The 24,065-nt window shown below is 43.8% G+C and overlaps 1 protein-coding gene across 1 annotated transcript; it reads left to right on the forward strand.

Moving 5' to 3' along the window:
• The first annotated feature begins 1,687 nt into the window (after positions 1 to 1,687).
• Positions 1,688 to 23,515, forward strand: STARD7 (StAR related lipid transfer domain containing 7). Its single transcript, XM_004311472.4, has 8 exons — positions 1,688 to 2,399; positions 12,339 to 12,547; positions 12,869 to 12,918; positions 14,157 to 14,267; positions 14,348 to 14,430; positions 14,860 to 14,959; positions 20,742 to 20,826; positions 21,653 to 23,515. Exons 1-8 carry the CDS (start codon positions 2,074 to 2,076, stop codon positions 21,835 to 21,837), a joined length of 1,149 nt encoding a protein of 382 aa, XP_004311520.1. The 5' UTR covers positions 1,688 to 2,073; the 3' UTR covers positions 21,838 to 23,515.
• Positions 23,516 to 24,065: the final 550 nt, after the last annotated feature.

Below are 24,065 nucleotides of genomic sequence, written 5' to 3' on the forward strand. Positions count from 1 at the left end.
AAGAAAGAGCCTGGAGTCAGCAAGAGACATCAATGGTTTAATGGATGGGGGGAACTTACACGTCTGAAGCAAGGTCCTGGAGCGACACCCCACCATGTGCGGCGCATATGGGCAGGACCTGGTGGCAGTCTTTGCTCCCAAGGGGAAGGGGAGATTTCCAGTTACAGGGGAAATGACATCAGGTTGGCTCATTAGTTACCAGGGAAACCAGCAGAGGGGCACGCCCCCGACCATCCTTTTGAAAAGCTATCATTAGCTGGGGCCTGGGGCAAGTAAGTAGGAAGGTCAATCAAGTCAGTAGGGTGTAGGTGAAGCAAGCACTGGTTGGGCAGGGGATGTACAGAGAGCAAGAGAACAGCCATCTTGAGTGGCCTTACCATACACCCTCACACCCCGTTCCGGCCATCCTACCATCATTGAGAAAAGCATCAAATACTATTTTCTGTTATATACATTTCTCCTTATTTCAAGGGAAAATAAACATCAATACCAATCCCAGAGTAAAATCAGACAGTCTGGAGAGATCTAAATTTCAGTTCCCAGTAAAGCATTTTTTTTGAAACATCTTTTATTAAGAACATATAAAATTGCTCAAACAGGTACATTAAGAGTAAAGTTTCTAAACGCACTGCCGTGGGATGAGCACAGGCTCTCACGTGAAGACTTCCTTTTACAGTATTTTGTTTGTCTGTCAATAAGGCACTTAGTGTAAGTTTAAAAAAAGTAAGGAAACAAATTTCGCGTAAGGTCTTCCTAGTGGACCTCCAGGCATTTCATTTTAATGAGGTTGGGCACAGAATAGTAAGTTAATGCCCTTCAAGATCATTTAGCTAGGTTGTTCATGGGTGGTGCAAAGTAGGTTTTAGGAAACCTGTTTACCTTCTCAAGCTGCCACCTTTGGGTCAAAGAGAGAAGGACAGCTACTACACGACCAGGGGCATCTGCCCCAAGCAACTCCATTCTGCTGTCCCTTTAACCAAAGGGCTACCGCATTTCCAGACTGCGACGGGTCACCTGCCCACGTAGCTCTCTGGAAAGTGTCCTGGGCTCTAAGGATGCCACACCGGCCCACTCTCGCGTCGAGGCTTCACAGAGACAGGCCGAGTGCTCAGGCTCCGAGCCTCGGAGGTGGTCTCGGCGCGCCGGGCGCTTGCGGGAAAGCCAGCGGGGAAGTCGAGGAAGGTTTTTGAGGGCAGCGGCCGCCAGGCCTCGGCAGGGTCTCCACTCACCAAAGGCGTCTACACTGTCCCGCCTCCGACTCCCCAAACTGGATACTCCCAGCGTCCCGCAGACGCAGTGCCGAGACCCCATCCCACCCTAGTCTCAAATCAGTGAACCAGACGACGGTCGCAGGCCTCTCAGAACACCTGAGCGAGCACCGCGCAGAGGTCTAACAGGCACCTGGCCGTGCCCCCTCCCAGGCCAGGGTCGGGGGGGCCGGAAGATGGCGGCGTCGGCTGGGTCCGCCGACCAACCTCCCAGCCGCCCTTGACTAGCTCTGGCCGCCGCGCCACCTACCTTGCTAGCTACAGGTCCCGGCGCGCCGCGCGAAGGGGCGGTGACGGGCACTTGGCACCGCCAATCAGCACCGGGTGTCCGGGCCGCGCCCAATCAGGGCCGGGCGGCAGAGACCGGAATAGGTTGCAAGCTGGCAGCGCATGTGGCGGACGCCGAACGCTGGGGAGCTCGCCGCCAGCCTCGCCGCTTCCCGCGCGCTCTGTACCAAGGCCGCTGGCGCCGGCCTGAGGACGCCGAGGAGGCAGGGACCCGACAGGGCTGTCCGGCCGGAGCCGCGGAGCACCTCCTGCAGCGGTCGCGGGCTCGCCCTCCGCGGCCGGTGCCATGGCCGACTCTCTCCCCTAAAGTAGACTTCCTCAGCGGTTGCTGCCGAGAGATGAAGAAACTGTTAGAGCGTCAGACGACTTCGGGGCCGGCCAACTAGGGGGGCTCGGCAGGAGGTCGCCTGCGCCCTCCCGGGCTCGTTCCTTTCACCCCTTGAGCGAGGCCTCGCTCGCGTCCGGGCACGCGGCCGGGTTCAGAGAGCACCTGGGCCCGGCGGGGCGTGCGGGCAGCATGTTTCCCCGGAGGCCGCCGGTCGGCCTGGCTGCCTGGCTGCTGGTGGGCGCGGCGGCGACCGGGCGCGCGGGGGCGCGGGGCGGGGGCCTGCTCGCCCTGCTGGCCAATCAGTGCCGCTTCGTGACGGGCCTGCGCGTGCGGCGGGCGCAGCAGATCGCGCAGCTCTACGGCCGCCTCTACTCGGAGAGCTCGCGTCGCATCCTCCTTGGTCGCCTCTGGCGCCGGCTCCGCGGACGCCCAGGCCATGCCTCTGCCTTGATGGCGGCGCTCGCCGGCGTGTTCGCGTGGGACGAGGAGAGGATCCAGGAGGAGGAGTTGCAGAGGTGGGCTCGGCGGCGAGGTCGCGCCTGTTCCCTGGGGTGGAGGCGGTGGGGTGGGGAGGTGGGAACGTTGAACCCTGGGGCCTGCCTTGGCGGTGTCTCCCGTTGACCCGGTGGCACTGGAAGTGACGATGCAAGTAGCTGGATCCTGTCGTAGCAAAGCACGTTTCTTCATTGCCTCCGTGTGTTAACTTGATTTGTCGAGTTAGAAATAAATGCAAGTGTAGGTTAGTGGAGGAGGGAGACTTTGGGGCCCATGCCACTAAAGAAGTAGCATTGTGGAAAATGGGTATTGAAGTAGGCCGTCGTTCACGTAATCTTTAACATATCCAGAAAGGTGCAAGTTCCAGACAGGTTTTAAACTTGACCTGAGGGTATACTTGTGCAATTTACAAAATCACTTCATTCCGAATGGGATTTCGTTTGAAATGCCCAGAGAGCTCTTGTCATTGTGACTCATGGCAGAATTAGGAGGCTGGAAGCGATTTTGCCCTCCTGGGACAAACCAGTAGCCCAGACATTTTAACCTGGAAGAATTAGGTCAGTTTCTTGCTACTTCCACTAGAGCTCTGGAAGTACTGTTTTATTAGGCTCTGAAATCACGCTGTCATCATCAAAAACCTCTGTGTGAAAAAAGTGCAGTACCATTGACTGAATTTGTTAACCTGTGGTTCTAAACTGAGTCCTTACAGTTGTCACGTAGTATCATGGGAAACCTTGATTTAGGTCTTGCTTTACGTTGTCGCTGTATTTTCTTTTTAACAGATATTCTTAAATTGTGTTCTCTCTCCACACACGTACTCTGCTTCCTAAACTCTGAAACTGATTGCAAGAACCTAGGATAGTCCCCTACACCAGATAAATTCCACACAAGTCTATTTGTTCTAACTGTTTCTTCTTTTATTCCACATTTTTGGTTAGGTTAAAAATGGAAGTTTTTCAGTAAAGTTACCACAATGACATGTATGGAAGTGTAGCACCCAGATGCCAGGCAGCTATTAGTGTAACATTGTGCGTTGTGAGTAAATGCAAGTGTATCTTAAGAGCTGGTAATACTTTTCCTAGCAGGAAGGATGACTATTTTACAAATGCAATTTAAAATCATAACCACAAACAACCTTACTCACAAAAAAATTAAGATATCAAAGCATGATAGGTAGTTTGCCTAGTTTCTGTTAGTGTTCTTTTGCTACTTGTCCATTTGTTCTAATGGTGTTCTCAGGTGTGAGAAATAAAAGAATGTACGGGAAGGAAACTTTTAAATTGAGAAATTACCAGTTAACTATTTGACTTTTCATTCTGTTTTTGACGATGAAATACCCATGTTCCACAGTGGTGAAGTTTGACGGGAATATTCCCAGTTGGATCTGTTTGGGGAAGAGGAGAAAGACCAGGAAAGGGCCCCTGGGTGCCAAAGACAGGGAAGATGTTTTGGGGGTGGGAGTTGAATAGCGTTGGGGCCTAGGTGATAGATGTCGTTCTTCGTCTTTCTCCATGTATTTTTGTCAACCATATGTCCTAGAGCCTCTGTTTAGTAGGTCTCCCATTTGCAGGAGCTAGAGGGGAAAAAACAATAGGAGATAGATGTGGTAAACACTTGAGTCCGTAGTCATTACCCACTGTAGCGGAAAGAAATCAGACAGTTGAAGCACTTGGTTCTAATCCAACTCCTAAAGGGGTAAGCTGCGATAACCCATTTGGGAATTTCAGGAGCTTAGAGGAAGGCCAGTAAGAACACTTAAGGTGCCCTTTTTGACCCTCTGCAGAGTTGTTCCAGTAAAGGCCCTCATTTAACACCACATGTCCAGTTCATGCTTGAATTCAGTCATGTACTTAAAATTTGATCAAGTCCATTCTGAGGATTTTTTAAAATGTTATTTTGATAGGGAGGCAAATAATATGCTGTCAGCTGTATCTTGCTTGTACAGTGACTTCATAGGTCTGTTCTCATAGCTTGTCATGTTTATATTTTATTTTTAACTAATTTATTTATTTTGCGGGGGGTCACCGTGCGCAGCTTGCTGGATCTCAGTTTTGGATCTCAGTTTTCTGACCAGGGATCGAACCCATGCCCTCGGCAGTGAAAGCATGGAGTCCTAGTCACTGGACCGCCAGGGAATTCCTAGTGTTTTATTGAATAAGGTATTCTGGGTATAGGTTAACTTTTTTTGGCTTGGTGTTTTAAGTATTCTGTTTGCTTTAAAGGATGCTGAGGTTGTCATAGCTAGCTTAGAGGATGTTAGATTTTGTTTGTTCTAGTGAGATGATTTTGGGTAGCTTCCATAATGGAGCACAGTTGAGTGTGCCGCGGGACATGTGCATTTCTTTCATTGTTAACGGAAGAAGAGCGTGATTGTCCCATGGCCCCTAAATCACAGCCTTTGGCTCTTCTGTGCTGCTTCTGTACCAACTTGTCCTGGTACAGACTAATTCAGACATTGCTGTCTTGGTCAAACAGTGATGGGGTGTGAGGATGTCTCTTTGAATGTGTGCCTTGAAGTGGTGTGTGTTTTTTCTTATGTTAGTAGAGTTTCTGTTCAGAAGGACAAAGAAAAACCCTTGCTTTCTATTCTCTCGTGCTTAAGAACATCTTAACAAATAGGAACTCATTAATCGAGAATCAGCAAGAAAATTAGAGAAAAGAAATAACTTGTACAAAGTGACTGACTCACTGATAGGCCAGGTGTAGAGATCAGGTCTTTTAATGCTTAGTGTTATTACCTGATAGGCTTTAATTAAATGATCAGACAAAATATAACTTTTAATCATTATTTTTGGTGCTAGCTGGCATTCTGTGAGCTCAGGTCAAATCTTATGGAAAAATACAGTAGTAAGTTTTTTAAAATAAATAAATAAATTATTTATTTATTTATTTTTGGCTGCATTGGGTCTTCGTTGCTGCGCGCCGTCTTTCTAGTTGTGGCGAGCGGGGGCTACTCTTCCTTGCGGTGTGCAGCCTTCTCATTGCGGTGGCTTCTCTTATTGTGGAGCACGGGCTCTAGGCACGTGGGATTCAGTAGTTGTGGCACGTGGGCTCAGTAGTGGTGGCGCGCAGGCTCAGTAGTTGTGGTGCATGGGCTTAGTTGCTCCGTGGCATGTGGGATCTTCCCGGACCAGGACTTGAACCTGTGTCCCCTGCATTGGCAGGCAGATTCTTAACCACTGTGCCACCAGGGAAGTCCCAGTAGTTAAGTTTTTATTGATTTGGGACATTAAGAAAAATTACAGGAACAAAAAGGAGAAGGAAGTTAAGAAATATGAGAGCCTAGGGGAAAATGTTCTATTAATCTCCCTCCCCTTTTTTAAAAAAGTTACAGTTCATTGCTCTAGAAATTTGAGTAAATAAGTGCCAGTAAAGTTTCATAAAGAAAATTAGCCATTTTCCCATTTTGGTCTTTTAACTTTTCAATGTGCTGTTAATTAGATAAATCAACAAAAAGTCCTTTTGGCTGAAAGGAATTTTTTTTTTTTGCGCCACTGTCACTTAAGGATGTTTTTACTGTTACACCTTCTTAGATAATCAGAACTACTGCTCAGAATTGCAATGAACTAATTGATGTCTTTTAGGTAAGTCCCATGACAGTTGTACTTAAAGGTCTCTAACTTTGACAATAATTGGGAATTTGAGAGGGGATCATTGAAACAAGGCAGCCTCTTACTGAAGTTACCGATTACAGGAATGGCTTCATTTGAGTCATTTTAGGAGCCTTTTATCAAGCTCTCCACTTAGGGCAGGACCCCCTGTAGATGAGCCAAATATGATTATGCTTATATTTCTGTTTTCATGGTTTTATGCCCTCAATTTCCATGGCTCTCAGTCCAGTCTTTCTCAAATGTTGAAATGATTTTAGTTTTGAAGAAAGGAAAGCATTGACTTTCTTTCTTTGATCCTCTTACTAATCTGCTGGTTCTGTTACTATCTTGGGAATAATCTTTTTTGTCCTTCTTTTCTCCCTTCTTATTACTTAAGTCTCTTAGATACCAAGGTTTAGACACCCATCCCTTCCAAATAAGGTTTGGCACAGCAGGCTAAGGAGATAACACGTTGAGAGGTTTCTCCTTCCTCTACATATATGATAGTGATTGTGCACCTGTGTGCTAATGATGTCTGTCATGTCAACAATTAGAAGTTGAGACCCTTCCGAGATTCTCGAACCTGAGACATAACGATCATTTCCATGGTGCAGTCTTACTCTAGCATTCATGTTGTGCTGTTCAAAGAATGAGTGTCATACCTTCACAAGACATTGCTGTCCTCCCTAGGGACTTAGTCTCATGTTTAATCAAGGCCACCTAGTGACCTTTAATCCTATAGGAGAGGCTGATTAAGCAGTGAGTCAGAAGCTCTGTACCACCTTGAGTCTTAGAAGGCCGTTAAAAATACTGCCTGTAGTCATATAGTTTAATTTTCTTAAAACCATATTACTATATAATTTTATGGGCCTCTGATGTGTTTTTCATAAGACGTACGACGTTCCTGCCCCTCTTCATTATGTGATAAGGATATTCAAAAGTCCAGCTTAATTTTTATTGAAGGGTGCTTTACTAGTCCTCAAAAGTGCCATGATTGGTTCCACATGATGCCTGCATTGTTGTTCTTGGAGCAAAGCTGTGACTTTACTTTCTCCTCTGCAAGATCTTATTGCCTACTCTAAATTTCCTTCCCTATTTCTATATGGTTTTTGCAATGGTAGCAGTCAATCTTGTTCTGTAACGTTAATTCAAATTGAAACTTAAAAAAAAAAATGGTTAAACATTTTTCATCAGAACATCAGTATAAATTGTACTGGCTATGGTTATTGGTTGAAAACAAAGAAACTGATATTGGTTAACTTAAGCCAAAAAGGTGTTAGGTCATTCAGAGCGTTGACAAGAAGGCCAGAGTACAGGTTGGCCAAGAGAACAGCCAAGGCCTGCTACTGGTACAGGAATGCTCTTCTTTGGGCAGTGTTGCTGGTATTGTTTCCCGTAGATCTGTTGCACTGCTGGATTCTCAACTGCCTCAAGATCACTGAGAAAAATCTAAAAGGTCCTGTGCCTTGTATTATTTCCTCAAGATTCAAAGCCTCTACCAGAAGTCTCTGATTCACCTCACTTTAATTAGGAGTCATGTGCTAACTGCTAGGGGTTGAGATGGGGGCTGCATCTCACCTATTTGGGGATTCTCTTCAAGTAGGAAAAGATTCCAGGCAGTGAAAACAGCAAATGTCCCTGTATATAAATATTTTCATTTAATTCCAAAGTTTAAAATTCAGAGAATTGGAATTTTAGAGCTAATAGAAACCTTCGAGAAATAATGTCCTCACCTTACAGGTGGAAGAAGGGAGGCTTTGCAGGTAAAATGACTTGCGTAAGATCACACCGCTAGTTGGCAGAGCCAGGACTAGAACACAGATCTCGACACTCACCATTGCTTTGGATTGCTCTAAACTTTTAATCTTGGGTTACCAGTATAACTTTGAATTTTTGGCTTTTAAAGCAATGTGTTAATGTAATCTTTTAATAAGAATTTGAATTATTAAGGCCTACTTCCATATTTATTTACTCAGTTTATACTGTGAACATTTGTTGAGCATGTAATGTTTACCAGGTACTTGCTAGGAGCTGGACATAAAAATATGAAAAAGACTGATTCTGGGCCTTTAGGGAATTCATAGTTTAGTAAGGGTGGCAGATATAAAGATAGATTAATTATAATATTGTGTGATATGTTTCTGTAGAGGAATAAAAGTAAATGTATATGGTTAACTGCCTGGGAGTTAACCTTGACCCTTGTGGGGTTTTTGAGGGTTAAAAAGGCATGAAAGGGCCTTTCAGACAGAATGTATCAGTAGGTGGTGTCTTCAGTCTTGAATTGCAGAAGTGACATAGTCAGCCAGCAATCTTGCTTTCCTAACTGCTGTTTAAAGGTTAAGGGGAGGGGCTTCCCTGGAGGTGCAGTGTTAAGAATCCGCCTGCCAGTGCAGGGGACACGGGTTTGAGTCCTGGTTGGGGAGGATCCCACATGCTGCAGAGTAACTAAGCCCGTGTGCCACAACTACTGAGGCTGCTCTCCACAACTACTGAAGCCCGTGCACCTAGAGCCTGTGCTCTGCAACAAGAGAAGCCACCGCAATGAGAAGCCCACGCACCGCAACAAAGAGTAGCCCCCACTCACCGCAACTAGAGAAAGCCCACGCACAGCAACAAAGACCCAACGCAGCCAAAAAAAAAAAAAAGGTTAAAGGGAAAACAAACCATGTTTTTTTGTTTTTTAAAAACATTTTTATTGGAGTATAGTTGATTTACAATGTTGTGTTAGTTTCTGCTGCACAGCAAAGTGGATCAGTTATACCTATACATATATCCACTCTTTTAGATTCTTTTCCCATATAAGTCATTAGAGTATTGAGTAGAGTTCCCTGTGTTATACAGTAGGTTCTTATTAGTTATCTATTTTATATATAGTAGTGTGTATATGTCATTCCCAGTCTCCCAATTTATCCCTCCCCCCCCTTACCCCCTTGGCAACCATAAGTTTGTTTTTTACATCTGTGACTCTATTTCTGTTTTGTAAATAAGTTCACTTGTGCCATTTTTTTAGATTCCACATATAAGCGATATCATATTTATGTGTGTCTGACTTACTTCACTCAATATGACAATCTCTAGGTCCATCCATGTTGCTGCAGATGGCATTATTTCATCCTTTTTTATGGCTAAGTAATATTCCATCATATATACATACCACATCTCTTTTGAATTTTATTTATTTTTTATACAGCTGATTCTTATTAATTATCTGTTTTATACATATTAGTGTATATATGTCAATCCCAGTCTCCCAATTCATCCTACCAGGTTAAGGGGAAAACAAACCATGTTTAAAAAAAATTTTTTTTTTTAATGTTTCAGATATATAAAAAGGTTTAAAGAAAAACATGAATGTTACAAATACAGTTATATTTAAGAACTAAAATGTTGTAAATACAATTAAAGCCTCCTCTGGACCCTTTTCCAATGAAATATCCTCTGTCCCCCAGACTATCCCAATTTATTATATTTCATTACCATCTGTGTCTTTATACATATGTATACATCCCTAAATGATATATAATGACACATACTTTGACATATGGTATTGTTTTGAATGTTTCTAGGCTTTATGCCGTTCTGAACAAAATACTAACAAACTGAATTCAGCAACACATAAAAAGGATTATATACCGTAGGTCCTTGTTGTTTACCTGTTTTATATACAGTAGTGTGTTCTTTTTCAGATTCTTTCCCATTACAGGTTATTACAAGATATTGAGTATAGTTTCTGGTGCTATACAGTAGGCCCTTGTTGTTTACCTAGGGATCAGCTGGTCAGTTTCCACAAAATAGTCTATGATTTTGATAGAAATTATTATGTTGAATTTATAGATCACTTTGGGTAGTTTTGCCATCTCAACAATATCAAGGCCTTCAACCCATGAACACAATATATCTTTCCATTTATGTCTTTTAAAATTTCTTTCAGTGATCTTTTGGTAGTTTTTAGTGTGTCTTTCACTTTTTTTTTTTTTTTTTTTTTTTTGCTGTACACGGGCCTCTCACTGCTGTGGCCTGTCCCGCTGCGGAGCACAGGCTCCGGACGCGCAGGCCCAGTGGCCATGGCCCACGGGCCCAGCCACTCCACGGCACGCGGGATCCTACCGGACCGGGACACGAACCCGTGTCCCCTGCACCAGCAGGCGGACTCTCAACTACTGCGCCACCAGGGAAGCCCAACTTCTTTTGTAAATTTATTCCTTATTATTTTATTCTTTTTGATGCTATGATAAATAGAATTGTTTTCTCAATTTTATTTTCAGATTGTTCATTGCTACTGTATAGAAATACGATTTTTGTAAATTGATCTTATATCCTGCAAGCTTGCTGAACTCCTTTATTAGCTCCAGTAAGTTCCTGTGGATTCCTTAGGATACTTACATGGAAATGAAAGACCCAGAATAGTCAAAACAATCTTGAAAAAGGAGGACAGAGTTGAAGGACTCACCCTTTCCAATTTTAGAATTCACTACAAAGCTACAGTACTTAAGATGATAATGGTACTGGCATAAGGATAGATATATAAATTGTAGGAATTAAACTTAGAGTTTAGAAATAAACTCTTAGCTTTGTGGTCGATTTGAGTTTCAACAAAAGTGGCAAGACAATTCAATGGGGAAAGAATAGTCTTCAACAAATGGTGCTGGGACAACTGGAGGTGCACATGCAAAATAGTGAATTTACACCCCTACCTCAAACCATACACAAAGTTAAAATGGACCAAAGACCTAAATGTAACCTAAAACTCTTAAAAGAAAGCATAGGCATAAGTTCTTTTGGTACTGGATTAGGCACTGGTTTCTTAGATATAACACCAAAAAATTGAACAATCAAAGAAAAAATAGATTAACTTCATCAAAATTGAAAACTTACGGGGACTTCCCTGGTGGCCCATTAGTTAAGACTCTGTGCTTCTGATGCAGGTTCGATCCCTGGTCGGGGAACTAACATCCCACATGCAGCGCGGCGCGGCCAGAAAAAGAATTGAAAACTTCTGTGCATCAAAGTTTACTATCAAGAAAGTGGAAGGATGACCCACAGAGTCAGAGAAAATATTTATAAATTGTGTATTTGTTAAGAGACTAGTATTCAGAATGTATAAAGAACTCTTAAAATTTGACAGTAAAAAGACAACCCAATTTAAAACAAAGATTTCAGTAGATCTTTCTCCAAAGAAGATACACAAATGGCCCATAAGCACATAAAAATATGCTCAATGTCAATAGTCATTATTAGGGGAATACAAATGGAAGAACACAATGAGATACCACTTCACACCCACTAGGATTGCTGGAAAAGATGGGACAATAACAAGTGTTGGCAACGATGTGAAGCAGTTGGAACCCTCATACATTGTTGGTGTGAATATAGAAATGGAACAGCTGCTTTGGAAAATAACTTGGCACTTCCTTAAAAAGTTAAACAGAGTTTCCATGACCCAGCAAGTCCACTCCTAGGAATCTACCCAAGAAAACTGAAAGCTTATGTCTATACAAAAGTTGTATGCAAATATTAATAGCAGTGTTATTCATAATAGCCATAAAGTAGAAACCACCTAAATGTCCATCACCTGATGAATGGATAGACAAAATGTGATACATCCATACAATGGAATATTATTCAGTCATAAAAGGAATAAAGTATAGCGTGAATGAACCTTGTAAATATGCTAAGTGAAAAAAGCCAGATCCAAGAGACCATATTTTGTAATATTCCATTTATATGAAATTTCCGGATAGGCAAGCTCATAGAGACAGAAAGTAGGTTAGTAGTTATCAGGGGCTATGAGGAGTTAACTGCTGATGAGTATAGGTTTCTTTTGGAGATGATGACAGTGTTCTGGAATTAGTGGTGATGGCTGTACAACCTTGGGACTATACTAAAAAGCACTGATTTGTATACAGTAAAAGGATGATTCTTATGTGAATTATCTCTTTAAAAGAGAGGAGGAAAATATATATAAATACTCTTATAATGTGATAGGAAGACAACCCAATAAAAAACGGACAAAAGGTATCAAATGACATTTCATAGTCATAAATTATAATAGTTAACATTTGAGGGCTAATTATATGCCTGGTGTTAAGCACTTTACAGGTAAATTTTTTTAATTTTTATAATCAACCTTTGACGTAGGTACTATTATTATCCCCATTTTACAGATTAAGAAATAGGGATTAGTTAAGTTGTTTAATATTCTAGTTGATGAATATTGGACTGGGATTCAGACTCAGGAACTCGTATTTTTATTCCCTACACTTTATACTGTTTTAAAGCCACACCGTTCTGTACAAGTCTTTGTGTGGCCATTGCAATTCACAGGGCAGACTCCAACCATTGCACCATGCCTGTTGTTTTTCTCTCCAGATCCATTGATGAGATGAAACGGTTGGAGGAAATGTCAAGTACGTTTCGGAGCTCTGGAGTTGACCACCACCCTCCAGAACCAAAATCCCCAACAGAAAGGGATGAAGATTCAGGAGGCAAAGAGCAACCGTGGGAAATGGTGATGGATAAGAAACACTTCAAGCTGTGGCGGCGCCCCATTACAGGCACCCCCCTTTACCAGTACAGAGGTGAGCCCAGCTTGGCTGCTGGTAAGAGTGTTCATGCTGGCAGGTGCACAGCACTGTGTTCCTATGCTCTCTAAACTCTTCCGTTCTGGGGGTTTCTTGGGAAAATTGCCCTGTTTGTTGTTTTTCCTCTCCCAGATGACAAGAGTCTCCATGTCTTTGCTACACTTTGCTATAGGTTACCTTTGTCTTACTTTGCCGCCCCAATATGACTTCTAGTTTCTGAATCTGCGTTTAAGATCTGTCAGTCATTACTCTACAACTGAAATGCAGTTAAGTGACGAGAGTCTGGCAAACATCCCTTATTCTTTCCTGTCATTCTAGTTTTTGGAACCTACACAGATGTGACACCTCGGCAGTTCTTCAATGTTCAGGTGAGTACATTTTTCTGCCCAGATCTGGAGCCACTAAGCCTAGAAGTCCACTTGCCATCGTCCACATGAGTAATTTCTCTGACTCAGAAGACATTGGCTTCAATCCATCTGTCTATTTCTCTACCCCTCATTTCACGTCAAATGACCTCTGGGTAAACCTTTGATTTATAACTTGTTTGTCCAGTAGGGATGAGGCCAGGTCTACCCTTTACAGGGCTGTTGGGAAGATCAAATAGAGGAATGGATTTGAGTGCTTGAATATATTTTATATGGCTTTGTAGGGTTTTTTTCTTAATTTAAGGGTAAGTTACATACCCTTTATTCCAAAATGCTTCAGTGTATATTTCCTAAAACTAGACATATTCTCCTAGCTAGCCATGGTACCATTATCAAAGTCAGTATAAATTTAACTGATGCAGCACTTACAGAATCTTTGTATTCCAGTTTTACCTACTGGCCCAACGATGTCCTCTATGGCATTTTCTCCTTCAGTACAGATGCAGTCAGGATTTAGCAATCTGGAACTTATCTACAGTGAAGGTGTCTATTTGATAAAGATGAAGAGTATGTGTTTAAAGACTCTGTTCCTCCTTGTGGGGAAATGTATGAAAGGGGAGGTGGGATTACCCAGAGTTCTACAAAAAATTTTTTTTTCCTTCCTGGAGTTTTCATGTTTTACTGGACTTTGAGTTTGATGGTTATAACACACACTACTAATACGCAAGTGCATGCTTTCCCCTAAGCACTGAATTTTGTCTATCTGTATTGAGTTTTTGTTGGTTTGGATATGTATGATATATGTCTTACTTTGAAATTCCGTAGTTACTAGTGATGCTACATATTTTTAAAAATACGCAGCTTGTATTTCTGTGAGGTGTCTGCTCATACTTTTGGACTTTCTGTCTGTTTAAAACTTTTTAGAATCGTTTCACCCATACACATTTATCTCACTGACTACTGTATTTTCCCCAGACATGTCTATTACAATATTTTTTTCTTACACTTGTCTTTTTCTTGTTAAGATTCATTTTCAAGGTAATGGGATTGGCCTACAGGAAGGGATTTTAAAAGACTCGTCTATAGTAAACACAGCCGTGTCTTTGACACTTTGGCACTGCCTTTTAGGTCGGGTCACTGTTGCAGAAGATTCTTGGGTCAGAGGCCCAAGCATCTGGAGAAGTCTTCTGCAGCTTTGTTTTGGATCTCTTGGGTCTTTATGGTCTGTTCTGTTTCCGCAGCTGGATACAGAGTATAGAAAGAAGTGGGACGCCCTGGTGATCAAGCTGGAAGTGATCGAGAGGGATGTGGTTAGTGGTTCTGAGGTTCTTCACTGGGTAACCCATTTTCCTGTGAGTATTTTCACCTCCGCTTTTACGTTTATCATGTCCGTGTGAGGCAGAGCACTAATCCTGCCCCTCCTTTTCTTTAGTATCCAATGTACTCACGGGATTATGTTTATGTTCGGCGGTATAGTGTGGATGAGGAAAACAACGTGATGGTGTTGGTGTCACGGTATGTGTGGTGGCTGCTGCTGGGTTCCTTTAGCTTGTCCTTCATTTATGCACGTGTGATGGGAGTTTGCCTTATGAGTCAAGCCCGGGCCCTATGCATCCCAGCTAGAACGTGAGTGGGCTGGGACTGGTGACTATCTCTGAGGATTGAAGGGATACAAGCTTTCCATTAAACTAATCCTTTAGTTCCTTAATGTTGATAATTAAAAAAAGAAATGCTCTCCTCCTCAACAAAAAGCCTAGTGAGCCAGGAATCACCAACTTAACTCACTGTTTTTAGTACCTAGTTTATACTCATTCATCTTTGTGACTTTTCTGATGTATTTAAAAAATTAGAGGCTGCCTTTTAGATTTTCCTCTTAACTTTAGCTCCCATGCTGTTCTGTATGTAGACATTACTTAGAGTTTCCCTCACTTCTCTCCCTCCCAGGGCCGTGGAGCACCCTAGTGTGCCAGAGTCTCCGGAATTTGTAAGGGTCAGATCATATGAATCCCAAATGGTTATCCGTCCCCACAAGTCATTTGATGAGGTGAGTTCTGCATCATCCGAGAGGTGATGTGTTAGCGGCTTATGAATTTTCTCAAGGAATGCCTTTGATCTGAACTGGGGAGGGCGCAGTCGTTCTCACACTTGACTTGCACCACACTCCGCTGGAGCTTGTTAAAACAGTGCTGGGCTGCGGCCTGAGAATTTGCATGTTTTGAGAAGTTCCCAGGTGAGGCTGCTGCCGCTGGCCTGGGAACCCCACTTCGGGACCCCTGCTGTAGGGTGGTGTACCTGGGAGACCTCCCGAGACAACGTAGTGATGACCCATGGCTCCCGTTACCTGAGGGACAGTTAGCAGAAGACGACAGCCCCTGACTCATCGGCCGGTCATTAGCGGCATTGAGGAACCAGAGCGAGCACCGTTTCCATCAAAATTTCCCCACAGTGGGCAGAACACTTAACCACCTTTCTGGGCTCCTCTTTCCTTGTCTGTAAAATGAGAGAGTTAGACTAATGCTCTCTGCCTTCTTTAAAACAATTTTTACTTTTTAAATTTTTTTAATTTATTTAGGCTGCTCTGGGTCTTCGTTGCCGCGTGCAGGCTTTCTCTAGTTACTGCGAGCGGGGGCTACTCTTCGTTGCAGTGCACGGGCTTCTCATTGTGGTGGCTTCTCTTGTTGCGGAGCATGGGCTCTGGGCGCATGGGCTTCAGTAGTTGTGGCTCACGGGCTCTAGAGCGCAGGCTCAGTAGTTGTGGCGCACAGGCTTAGTTGCTTCATGGCATGTGGGATCTTCCTGGACCAGGGCTCGAACCCGTGTCCCCTGCACTGGCAGGTGGATTCTTAGCCACTGCGCCACCAGAGAAGTCCTGCCTTCTTTAAAATTTTATGACCTTCCTTTGAGAAGAATATCTTCTTCCACTTAGTGTGGTGTTTTACTTTCATGTTTTTGGCCAAATCTCTGGTGAGTACACATACTGATTACAGTGGTTGCTGCTTTTAGTTTTATTTACTTTATAATGGCTTTGTTTCTACCCATCACTTTTGTTTGTTTTAGAGCTGTACGACTGTTCTCTTACCATGGTTTTGTTGTTTCCAGCAGGTTGTTTTGTCTATACCACCTATAGTGGGACTTTAAGAGTGACATAAATGGTGGTTCGCCTCAGTCAGTGTGATGTTTTGCTCTTGTTTTACTGGGAGATGTGTGTTGACTTCGGTACCATTTTGAGAGCAGTATTTTTCTTTTTTCTTTTTTTTTAAAACATATTTTATTTATTTATTTATTTGGCTACATTGGCTCTTCGTTGCTGCATGCGAGCTTTCTCTAGTTGCGACGAGCAGGGGCTACTCTTTGTTGCGGTGTGCGGGCTTCTCATTGCAGTGGCTTCTCTTGTTGTGGAGCACAGGCTCTAGAGCACGGGCTGCAGTAGTTGTGGCGCACGGGCTTAGTTGCTCCGCGGCATGTGGGGTCTTCCCGGACCAGGCCTCAAACCCGTGTCCCCTGCATTGGCAGGCAGATTCTTAACCACTGCGCCACCGGGGAAGCCCTAGAGCAGTATTTTTTTTTTTCTTTTTTTTTTTAGAGCAGTATTTTTCAAACCACGCATTGCTGCCCACTAGTGGAAGACAAAATTAATTTAGTGCTTAAAGAGAAAAGGAATAAATAGAATGGAAACGGAGTGTAAGCATATTTCATGAAACTTTTGTTTGATTACATAAGTATATACAAGTGTGTGTGTGAGAGAGAGAGTGAGAGAGAACTTGGTTACAGTGTAAAGAGGAGTATTTACAGTGTGTTGTAAATACAGTTAAAAAATGTTTTAAAGTCCTTGCTTTAGAAGCTAGACAAGAAGGCTGCTGTCGGTAGCTAGCTGCTTCTAGGAAGGGGAGCCTGGCTGGGGACGGTGGGAATTAGAATTGTACCTCACTCTTTTCCTTTATGTTGCTTTTGAAATTTGAACCTTGTCTGTGTATTTCCTATTTGAAAAAAAAGTGACTTGAGTCCCAGCATTACTGCCTTTAGAAACCCTGACCATGAAACAGCTAAGGCAGAGTTTGGCACCTAGCAGTGTGTGTTGCACCCAGAAAATAACTTCTTTCAGCTGGCATGGGGGAGCAGTATGAATTATCTGTAAGTCTTTTAGCATATCGTGGCAAGCTCTTAAGAGAAAGGTGAGACTTGAGTTGGTTCTTATAAAAAGGCAGACTGTGGATAGAGGAAAACAGGAAGGACCCTGGAAGTAGAAGACACGATTCAACCAAAGACAAAGATAGGAATGAGCCGTGGATGTTGAGAGACTGACTCACTGCTTGAAAAGGAGGGCAGAGTTTAGGGAGGAGTGGTAATTACCTTGACCATGTGCAGAGGGTACTTGAAAACCAGGCAGCTGAGTTTGGGTTTGCCAGATGGAAAGTAGATCCTTGGTCCGAGGTATGGTGTTTTGTTAGGTTTTCTGTTTGTTTGTTTTTTGTGGCCTCGCCACATGGCTTGCAGGATCTCAGTTCCCTGACCAGGGATTGAACCCGGGCCATGACAGTGAAAGCCCGGAATCCTAACTCCTAGGCAACAGGGAACTCCCTAGTTTTTATGGAAAATTTGAGATGTAGACAAAAGATAAAGAAGTAGAGAGTATAATGAATGAACCCTTTGTATTCATCCCCAGCTCTGACAATGACCAAACTTGTTTTATCTGTACTCTTTCTGTTCCCTTTCCCACTCCCCTGATTATTTTGAAGCAGATTCTAGTTTTGCTATAGAAGAACCAAAGAAGAATTCTTCTATAGAAATTTCAGTATTTATCTCAAAAAGAAAAGAGATTTTTGAAAACATAATATCGTATTCCGTAATATCAAATATCTGTAGTGTTCATATTTTCCTGATCGTCCATGTATTTTTTTGTAGTTGGTTTATTTGAATCAGGATTTGGATAAGATCCAGACATTGAAATGGGTTCATACTGTCTGTAGCTTTGTATCTATCTCTTGAGTTCTTCCTCCTTTTTAAAAAATTTATTTTGGCTGCGCTGGGTCTTAGTTGCGGCACACGGGACCTTTGTTGCAGCATGCAGGATCTTTAGTTGCGGCATGCATGTGGGATCTAGTTTCCCAATCAGGGATCGAAGCCAGGCCCCCTGCATTGGAAGGTGAAGTCTTAACCACTGGACCACCAGGGAAGTCCCTCCCTCCTTTTTTTCCCTTGCAATTGTATTTATTGAAGAAGCAGGTTCTTTGTCCTGGATCTTGCTGGTTATATTCCTATAGTGTCCATAGTGTCACTTAACACGTTTCTCTGTCTCCTGTGTTTCCTATATATGGGTGCTTAGATCTAGAGGCTTGAACAGATTCAGGTTGTTTGGGGCAAGACCACTTTATTAGAAGGAAATAATGTCTGATTGTCCCTTTCTTTGTGAATTTGGAAGTGATTAATGATTATTGCTCAGATCCACTATTTCATTAGAGGTTAACAAAATATTAATTGTGTCAATCCTCCATTCTTTCATTTATTTCCATTTATTAGGTGACATACTTTAAGGGAAAATTTCCTCATTAACTATTTGGTTTCCCATAGTTCACAGAGGAAAGGGAAGTAAGAAATGCTTGATTTGTTTCCTTCATTTACTAGTTTTTAAAATAATGAATTGGTTCTTTCAGCTAGCAGTCCTTCAAAGGTAAAGTTTTTTTTTTTTTAAGAAATGCCATTAGAAACTCACAAATTTACACATACTTGGCTGGTTTCAGTCCGTTCCCAGTTACTCTTACCGGTGTTCAAAGTGTCCCATTTTGGGTCTTTAGGAGCCTCTTCTTACTGCCTGGAGTCCTTTTGACTTGACCTCAGGACTCGCCTGGTTTCTGGTGTTATAAGATGTTCCAGGTTCACCTTGTATATTTTTAGGTGTAAACCTGGAAATGAGCATTTCTTCTGGGAGCCCTGGTTCCTTCTAAGGAAATGTCATTTAAATACCACAGTTTGGCTTCTAGGAGTTCTCACAGCTCTGGGCCTACTCTGTTTTTAGGCCTTTTCAGAAGGTAGCACTAAGTAATAAATTTTGTTTGTTTGTTTTAAAGATACATCCTAAGTGCACACGAGTACTTTTAACTCAGAATTTAGGACTGTAGGGTATATGTCTTGTTGTCTTTAGGATATGTATGCACTGTGCAAAATGTTGAGGCTTTTTTTTTTTTAAAGATTTATTTTATTTATATTTGGCTACATTGGGCCTTAGTTGTGGCACGTGGGATCTTTGTTGCGGCACACGGGATCTTTTGTTATGGCGTGCGGGTTTTTCTCTTCTCTAGTTGTGGCATGTGGGGTCCAGAGCACGTGAGCTCTGTACTTTGCAGCACGCAGGCTCTCTAGTTTGATGCGCGCTAGCTCCCTAGTTGTGGTGCACGGGCTTAGTTGCACTGTGGCATGTGGGATCTTAGTTCCCTGACCAGGGATCAAACCTGTGTCTCCTGCATTGTAAGGCGGATTCTTTACCACTGGACCACCAGGGAAGTCCCCAAAATGTTGAGTTTTAAGGTCACTTGAAATAGGTCCTCTCTTCGTGGTTTTTCCTATCAACTCAGTTCATAGGTTCTTTGTTGTCTACTTTTGATTTTTAGATAACTGCTTTTTAAATATAATTTTGTTTTATTAAATAATAAAAAAAATTGTGTTTTCAAAGTCAAATATGTAAAATAAGAAATAGAGTGATTTGCTTATATCCCTGTTCCATCTACCCAGTTCCTTCCTTCTTCCTGTAGGTAACCACTGTTTTCAGTTCTGACTTCTTTTTTTTCCATATAAGCAGTAGTGGATGATCTCTTACCCCTTTGGGTGGAGCATAATTGGTTCAGACCTCTCCTGGGATCGGGACACCTGTAAATCTCTTAAATCCCTGTCCTTCACTGTACCAATGAGAGGTTGAGCCAGAGAGAATGGGTGCATGGGCCCTGTGGTCAGAATTCTGGGTTCATGTTGGCTCTCGTTGAGTATGTGGGTGACCTTGGGCAAAGTCCCTTAACCTCTTTGTGCTCAGTTTCCTCATCTGTAAAATGGGAGATATTGGTGCCTCTATTATAGGATCGTTGTGAGGGGTTGAAGCAGTTCCTGACACGTGGTTAAGTACTGTATACATGTTTGCTGTTAGCAGTAATAGTAGTAGAGTTCATATCAGTTTGGTAAAGATTAAGATATTTAAACATTGGGGGTATGTGTTGGGGTCCTCAGGACCACACCCCCATTCGAAGATCGAGTAAAAGGACACGCAGGACTCAGCTTATAGTTTTACTCATGCCTGAGATTTATTACAGTGATGGAAAGATGCACAGCTGGATCAAAAGGGGAAGACACAGGCGGGGTCTGGAGGAACCCACTGCAGTCTCCCCATGCTCTCCCTCCCGTGAGGGCCCACGGAGCACATCCTCTCCCAGCTGCAACATGCGTGCGATGTTTCTACCCAGGGAAGCCCAGTAGAGACTCAGCGCCCAAGATTTGTACTGGGGGCTGGTCACATGAACGCCCTCTGCCTAGCGTGTCCTAAAATCCCAGACCCCCAGGAGGAAAGCAGGTGCTCAGTATGAAGTGCATTGTTTGCGCAGAGGAGACACAGGGAGCCACCCTTAGCACTTCACTGTTGACTGGAGCCAAGTTCCCAGACACCAGCCAGGGCCAACCTCGTGAGATGGTAACCTCTCAGGTCTTCAGTGTTCACTCTCTTTTGCTCACAGCGGAAAACTGCCACTCTCCGCCTCAGAGTCAGATCTTGGTTATTCTGTGGTACTGGATACGGAGGCTGTGGGGGTAGTTCAGGTACCTTCATCTTTGCTGTTTTTCTTTTCCAGAATGGCTTTGACTACTTGCTGACGTACAGTGACAATCCCCAGACAGTGTTTCCTCGCTACTGCGTTAGTTGGATGGTTTCCAGTGGTGAGTGGGCGCTTGTGTACAGGGCCTGGACCTGGGCTGAACATTTTGTTTTTCTCTAGCTTCTTGGTGGCTTCAAGGAGATTAGTACTTGTCTCACTGGAGCCCTTCCGAGTTCATTGTTGAATACTACCTTGAAGGTAGTAAAGCCTCCAGCTGCGGTTTGGAGGGGTAAGAATTCTGGAAACCCAAAAAGGAACTTATGCCCAGAGGCAAGCTGAAGAACATTTGCTTAATATGGACTGTGTACATTAATGCATTTAACATTTTTCTTTTTCGTGTTGAAAGCCATAAATCTGGCATAGAAAATGTGGTTATAGGACAGTCACCTGGAGAAAGGGGGCCACCACCCTTTCTCCCTTTCACCACCCTTTCACCATAACGGAGGCTACACATCACTGCTGTGACTGCATCTTTCCCTTCCAATCTCTTGCCTTAAAAGCAGCCTCACGTGATTTTCTTTCTTCTGGTTCTCTGTAGGCGGCTTCTTACACCTCAGGGGGAGAATGGAGAGGAGTTTAGGTGTTTCCGTTTGACATTTCTCTAAACAAAATTGGCAGATATTTACGCTGTGCCACTGATAAATGATATTTTGATCACATAAGAGAGCCTTTGGGGATTTATGTGGCCTGATCAGTACCCCTTTTCAAAGGATCTCAGAGGTCAGGGGTTGTTTTCACTCCCTAAAAGTTTTGGTTGTCTCTCAGTCCATCTGTGATCTCTATAAGGAGGCATTGGCTCCTTATCAGGAAAGAGATAGGCCCTTCTAATTTTGAGCCTACTGTTGGTTTGTGTGTCAGTCTACCCAGATTTCCCTCTCTCCCAACAGGCATGCCAGATTTCCTGGAGAAGCTGCACATGGCCACTCTGAAAGCCAAGAACATGGAGATCAAAGTAAAGGACTATATCTCGTCTAAGCCTCTGGAAGTGGGTAGTGAAGCCAAGGCCACCGCCCCATCTTCTGAGCGGAAGAGTGAGGGTAGCTGTGGCCCTGCCCGGATTGAGTACGCCTGAAGGACTTTCAGATAAGTAGGGACAGGCTGCTTCTAGCCCTGTCTCCGTGTCTTATCACTCACTCTGTTGCAGAATAAACAGGACGTGTATTTGAAGGTGTCTGCTGTAACCACCAGTGCAAGATAATTCAGTCCTGGTGTCCGGTCTGTTCAGAGCCCTACTGCTGTTTATTAAAACAGAAGAAGGAGGCGTCCGAGGGGGCATCGTCATATTCTCAGGCCAAGCATTTGGAAATTTGGTGTTTCGCTGAGCTAATCTGGAACAAGCCTCTCACCTCAGGCCAGAGGGGACAACATCTTTTACTTCCTCTGTCCACATTCCATTCTCAGCCTCGGTTCTGCAGCACTCTGGGCTTCCTTTGGTTCTGAAGGTCCAGCTGGACCACCTGGACGGTTGCGTCTTCAGTGAGGGATAGTGGGGAGTGCTCTGGTTGCAGTCCTGGTGTTGAGTGGTGTGAACTGTTGCTTGGCAGTGTAAGTGCCTCGTCCTCACCTTCTCCTGTCTTTAGGGACATAAAGTTTGTACCAAGAAATATCACTCTTGGCCTCCCATCCACACCCCATTGACTCCCTCTACCCAGAGCAGTTTCCTTTGAGTTGACCAGTTCTTCTGTATTCGTGTGCTGTATTCATCTGGGTCGTTGCCTCCTCCCGCAGGCCGATTACCAAGAACACTGGGAGACGGTGGCTCTCTGTATCATCAGTGTTTTTGATGGGATCAGTGGAGATGCTCGACACATTACACTTTAGCTCTGTTTTTTTTTTTTTTAACCTTTGTGTTAAACAGTGGGAATTGGGGAGTTGAATAGGATTTTTCCATAGTCTGTATAGAAAACACCATTTTGATTGAGGCGTTATTTTTCACACTTCAGGTTTGACTGGATGCTCAGCACTTGCCTGTCCTGGAAGGCTAAAGGCAGAGGAGTGGGGATTGGGCGCCTCCCTTGGAGCTCTCAGAGCTGTAGACAAGCTGTGTGAACAGCTAGATGGAAGTTTGTCCCAAGTGCTAATACAGAGGGGGATGTGGTTTATGTGACCCTCTTGTCCCTCTGAGAAGCTTTTCCTCCTTTTCTAAGCTAAAATAAGAGCAAACCACGCTGTTCAGATAAAGTCACAACCAGATGGGATCAGTCTGACTGGAGAATCGGGAGCAGCTTTCAAATCCTCCTCCCTCCCCTTATTTCTTAGAATTTGAATGACCAGATTGCTCCCCACCCCACTCGCTACCATTTTGCGTTGTTGAAAGGGGAGCTAAACCTGAGACGAACTTTAAGCCCCTCGACCTTTCTGTTGCCTAAGTACTGTGCCAAGGAAATGCCTGCCCCGGTGTTTCAAGTCTTGCGTTCTCTGCGTCGTTGGCAGAGCAGGGAGATGCACCCGGCAGTCCCAGCTTCCTTTCGTTGATTGTGTCTCTCTCCTCATCCCCAGGGCCTGACAGACCAGGAAGAGTCCCTCAGTTACGGTTACGTTGGAAGTTAGTGCCTGTGATTGTTGGGACGTGGGTGGCGTGGGTGAGTGGTGTGAGTGCACATGTGATAAGGGGCTGGGCGTTGCCCATATGCTTTTTGGCAATTTGACTCTGCACTTGGGGTTGGTCTATACAATTGCTTATGTCATTGTAATGATTTCACTCCTGTGACATTTTTATCAAATGTGTGAATAAAAAGATTGGTATGAAAGAGTGTGTCTTTGGACAGATGTTGGTGGGGAAATCTTGCATACTGGGCTTATTATTTCTTCCTGATCATAAAGTTGAAGTGTGTTTCTGCTCATAGAGTTGGCACTTGGAAGTGGCAGGGCTTGGTCTTTCTTGGCGGTAACTGACACACCGCTCACTACCTTGTCTAGACTGTAAGCCCTTTCCAGGTGACCAGTTTGGCAACTGAAAACAAACCACCTGTTTGTGCTTCTTTGTCTTGATCTCCTAGTAACCCACACCCTTTGCTTTAAAAGAAGGATTGACTTGGAGGAAACAGAGTTAGAGCTTTGCTGGGAGGGAGTGAGGAGAGGAGGGGACTCGGGCCCGGGGCTGGAGTCCGGGGGCTGGAGAGGGAGGGTGGTGAGTGCGAAACCCAGGGCATGGTTAGGTCACACAGGCAGTTCTGCTGGAATGTGGATTTGTGCCAAGGTGATTGATGCGTTAGAGACACTGAGCATAGCATGAATTTTGAGTTTATGTGTAATTTTTGCCTGTGGGAGACAAGAGGTGAACACGGATGCCCATCCAAA

This window comes from Tursiops truncatus, chromosome 14 (assembly GCF_011762595.2).
Source record: "Tursiops truncatus isolate mTurTru1 chromosome 14, mTurTru1.mat.Y, whole genome shotgun sequence".
In the NCBI taxonomy this organism is placed as follows: domain Eukaryota; kingdom Metazoa; phylum Chordata; class Mammalia; order Artiodactyla; family Delphinidae; genus Tursiops; species Tursiops truncatus.